Genomic DNA, 4,463 nt, shown 5'->3' on the forward strand with positions numbered 1-4,463 from the left:
CAAATGTATTAAATGGTGACATACACTCTTAAAAATAAAGGTGCTTCATGATGCCATAGAAGAACCTTTTTGTCCAAATGGTTCCATAAAGAACCTTTAACATTTGAAGAACCTTTCTGTTTCACAAAAGGTTCTTTGTGGAGAAAGAAGGTTCTTCAGATTATAAAAATGTAAGAAAGAGATGGTTCTTTAAAGAACCTTTGACTGAATGGTTCTTTGTGGAACCAAAAATGGTTCTTCTATGGCATCGCTTGAAGAACCTTTTGAAGCACCTTTATTTTTAAGAGTGTAGCTACGTCACAGAAATAATGGCAGACAAGCATTGCAGGATTGAGGATATTTGAAGTAGTCACCTTTATTTAAAAGACTCATATATCAGTCCAATCATGTTGGCTTTAAAAATAATGTAAATATGTGGTTGACAACTCTGGCCATACAACTCTGAGGTGTATGGTCCTGCAGAGTTTAGCTCCAACCCTGATCAACTCACCTGACTGTCATTTTTTTTTTTTAGAAATCCTGAAGACTAATACATTTTTGTGACCTATTTGTCACATGTAAATATTAAAACTTTCCTTATTTGCATCATACAAAAAAAAAGAAAGAAATCCTGAAGACTAGCATGATTGATTCATTAGCTTCATGTGTGTTTGGTCAGGGTTTGGAGGTCAATTTTCCAATAATTATAAAATATGTATTCTCTTATTCTCTCGCACACAAAAAAAGTAATTATTAATTCCTTGCAACCTTTGGATGATAGGATCTCCTCACTGTGGCTCAGTATCCCTGGGAAGTAACAGACAAGATATGTTAGTACACAAGAGACTAACAAGATTCACCAAAAAAAGCATATAGCAACTACATCATCGCCACTAAATCATTTACCTGGTTTAGTGCCACATTAACCACTGTAGAGTCAGTATTGCAGGTGGCTTTGCAGGCAAATCCTGAGATAAAGATGGAGATGATGAACTGAAGGATGGAGAACACCAGCAATATTCCAGTGATCCCCAGATCATATACCTAAATAAACACATTAAACATGCCCATATATGAAAGCAGTTCCACAAATAACATCCCAGCAGTTATATTGAGTTTATTCTGATGATAAGGGTATATCTAAAAAATCAGGATATAAGTTGTTAATAAGTAAAATTTTGTCATGATTTCCTCACCTTCTTGTCATTTTATGATTTTTTTTCTTCAAAAGAAGATATTTTAAAGATTTCTTTAATGCAATTCCAAATCATTTTAAAGCATCCAATATCTTTGTGAGGAACAAACTGAGGTTTATGTCAAGATTTTCAATGTAATGACTTAAAAGTAAATGATAAAAGAATCTTCATTTTGGGAGAAGTTTTAAGTGAATAAAATAGCTAAAAACGAATTAAAAAACATTAAAACAAAATATTGCACATTGTACATTTAGTACCTGAGATTTTATACAGTCATAATTGTAGTAGCTTTCATAGTTGCAATTTTGATGTGACCTTGGGGAAGCTATTTCTATGCCCATCAGAAGAATGGTGAGTCCTGCAGTTATGGCACTGATCACATTCATTCCAAGAGAGGCTTTCACCTACAGGAAGAAAAGCATTTAACAAGACAAGAATTTTAATGGAATACACTTGTACAACTCTGTAAAGTAATAATTAGTCCAATATCTTGATCTGTTAAGGATAAATGTCTCATTGTGCTAAAAAAAGCTGAAATTAATGTCCCAGAAGCAACAACAGCTACACAGTTTGTTTCTTACTGGCTGTACTAACAGGTTTTTCTCTTGTAGTAATATACCAGTTTCAGAACACTGAGGTATTTTTTATTCCCAAAATATATGGTGATCTTTTTTGTTCATGAACATATGAACAACATAATTTGTGTGAAAAGAAATATATTTTGTTTAAAATCAAGTAAATATAAATGCAGCTATATTAAATAAATAAAAAAGTAGATATAGAGAAATACTGTGGTGGTATTTGTTGCTATTTTTGTGCTTAAGGATGAAAAAAATCACAGTGGTCATTTACCCTATAGCCCCATTGTATCTGACTGCATACAGTCTTTACTTAAAGAACAGATGATTGAAAGGGCTTTGTGCTTATAACTATTGAATATGAATTAGGCAAGGTCAGTTGTGTATCTGATGCAAATCTTGATCAGAGAATCTTTTACCAATCTAAAGATACAGTGAGAGTTTTACTGCTGACAGATGATTTCTGTACTGCTGCTCATTTGTTGACAGCTTGTGGTGATTTAAATTGCACAACAGTTAGTTGAGCAATGTAATGATGTACAAATAAGGATCAAGAAGTGACAGAAGAGTTCAGCACATTATATGTACATACCACACACGGATGAAGTTTATTCTGCGCAGCAACAGACAGAGAGCCAGTACTGATGTACTGAAAAAGAAACATCGGACATGTTAAACATGTTACATATTAGAAGTTAATTGTGGAAATTACAATTAAAAGGGAAATAAAGCAAAACCATTAAATGAAACTTACAATGAAAGATCCCCAGTAGGTGATGCCGCTAAAGACAGAAATACTACCAAATCTGACTAAACTTGCGGAGCGCACAATACCAAGTAAGAAGACCATCACTCCAGTTAATATCTGTACAGTCTATAGAGCAGATGTGTTTTATTCATAATGGCATAACATTTATGTTTGGAAACACAAAAATATAAGATATATTGATGTTTAATGCACTGAAGGGAATCAGACCAGCACACATCTGTGCAAAATGTCTTATGACAAAAGACTGCTCTCATTTTAAGTGATCTAGAAGAAATCATAAAATGCATTACCCCCAGTGCCTTTGGTTGTGCTTTGAAAAATCCTTTAAGAGCTGTATTGTGATATGCTCCTCTGGCCTGTTGTCCATCATCACAAATAACAGTATCTTGTGCCACCTGTGGATTTACTTGGATGATAACTGTAGCTTTGTCAGATGCGATGACTTTGCTGTTTTCCATTCTAAGAAAACTTTTGGATTTGACCTGTAAGTAATCATTAATCATTAATTAATAATATGATTTAATAATCTTATTAGTAGAGATTTTTGGGGCAGTTGTTGCTTAATGGTTAGATAGTTGGACTTGTAACCCAAAGGTTGCGGGTTCAATTTTCAATACCGTCAGGTAATGTATGTATAGGCTACTCATATAATAATCTTTTGATTGTCTGGGATAATCAGTAGTAGTACATGTAAATACATACGGTATTTTTGACAAGGATGCATTTGGAGTTTTTCCTCTTCTGAAAGATCAGAATGTAAAATGTACATTTTTCACAAATATTTTGTATTATTGCACATTTCATTTGATTATAAACATTTTTAAAGTTATGAATTATATTAATACTATTTTTGTAGCCGAATGCCCAATCAAATCTCAAAACCTTTAAATGGAATTTTATGTATCAAAGTATAACAATAAATAAACAACTTACAGTAAAACAATCGAAAGATCACAAAAGTCAAAAGATGATGGTTATTTTTAAATTATGTATATCAAAATAAATATAGGCTTTATAATTAAAATGATCATTGAACATTTTTACCTGAAGTGAAATTAGTTGTGTTGATGGATGTCTGATAACTCTTCTGATGTATCTTTGTGTGTGGACTGTGAAGAACCGCTAAGGAGGAGCTTGAGTCATACGAGTTTGTGTAATACTTTTAAGGATTACGTTGATACCCTTCCCCCTAAAATATAGTGACTGATGGCAAAAATATCTTTGATTACAGTTTTTTTTTTTAATTGCTTCCAATTTCTGAAACTATGGACTCTAAACTGAACACAAAACCACAAAAAATGCACACAAGATGCGAAACATTACGCATCTCTTGCAAAAACAAACACTTCTTTCAAAACTATTTTAACTCATAAAAATAGTGTTTTGCGTAGTAACTCTACACACAAACATCAAATGATTAGCCATATACATGCCAAACTACACGCTGATATGACAAAAGTAAAACACTACTGTCTTGTGTCTTTTCCTTGTTCATTGTGCAGTGGAGTGCACAGGAGTTTGTCATAGCACTCACACCTACATGTACTGTATGTGTAAAAATTCACTGTACATACAGTGTGTATGCACAATTGATTAACTTTACAGTTACTGAAGTGAACAATCAACACTGAACTGACTTGAGCTGTATAATGACACTATCGAGTATCGAGCATCTAGAACTGCTTTACAGCATAATTTGAATTTCTTACTACTGCTAATATATAAAGCGTTATAGAATTAAAGCTGACTTGAGGTGACTTGTATGCATAATCAGTATATATTTACAAAGTACTTTAAACAGAAATGCAAGGATGAAAAATGTTTCTCAAAACATTGAGTTTTAAATTATAAGTGATCAAATTAGGTATATTTGCACTATAAAAAAGAAATGCAAAGGGGTAAAAATAATATACTTTTTCCTCAAAACATTGAGATCTCCCC

At 32.7% G+C, this 4,463-nt stretch overlaps 1 protein-coding gene across 1 annotated transcript; it reads right to left on the reverse strand.

Annotated features, from left to right (window-relative positions):
• Positions 1–592: 592 nt before the first annotated feature.
• On the reverse strand, positions 593–2,980 carry LOC107693828 (membrane-spanning 4-domains subfamily A member 4A-like). The gene is given in 6 exon segments (XM_016493348.1): positions 593–786; positions 886–1,039; positions 1,455–1,579; positions 2,346–2,402; positions 2,508–2,627; positions 2,813–2,980. Coding segments are annotated over 6 exon segments (633 nt in total). The 3' UTR covers positions 593–777.
• Positions 2,981–4,463: the final 1,483 nt, after the last annotated feature.

The sequence above is a fragment of the Sinocyclocheilus anshuiensis genome, unplaced genomic scaffold (genome assembly GCF_001515605.1).
Source record: "Sinocyclocheilus anshuiensis isolate Anshui unplaced genomic scaffold, SAMN03320099.WGS_v1.1 scaffold1392, whole genome shotgun sequence".
In the NCBI taxonomy this organism is placed as follows: domain Eukaryota; kingdom Metazoa; phylum Chordata; class Actinopteri; order Cypriniformes; family Cyprinidae; genus Sinocyclocheilus; species Sinocyclocheilus anshuiensis.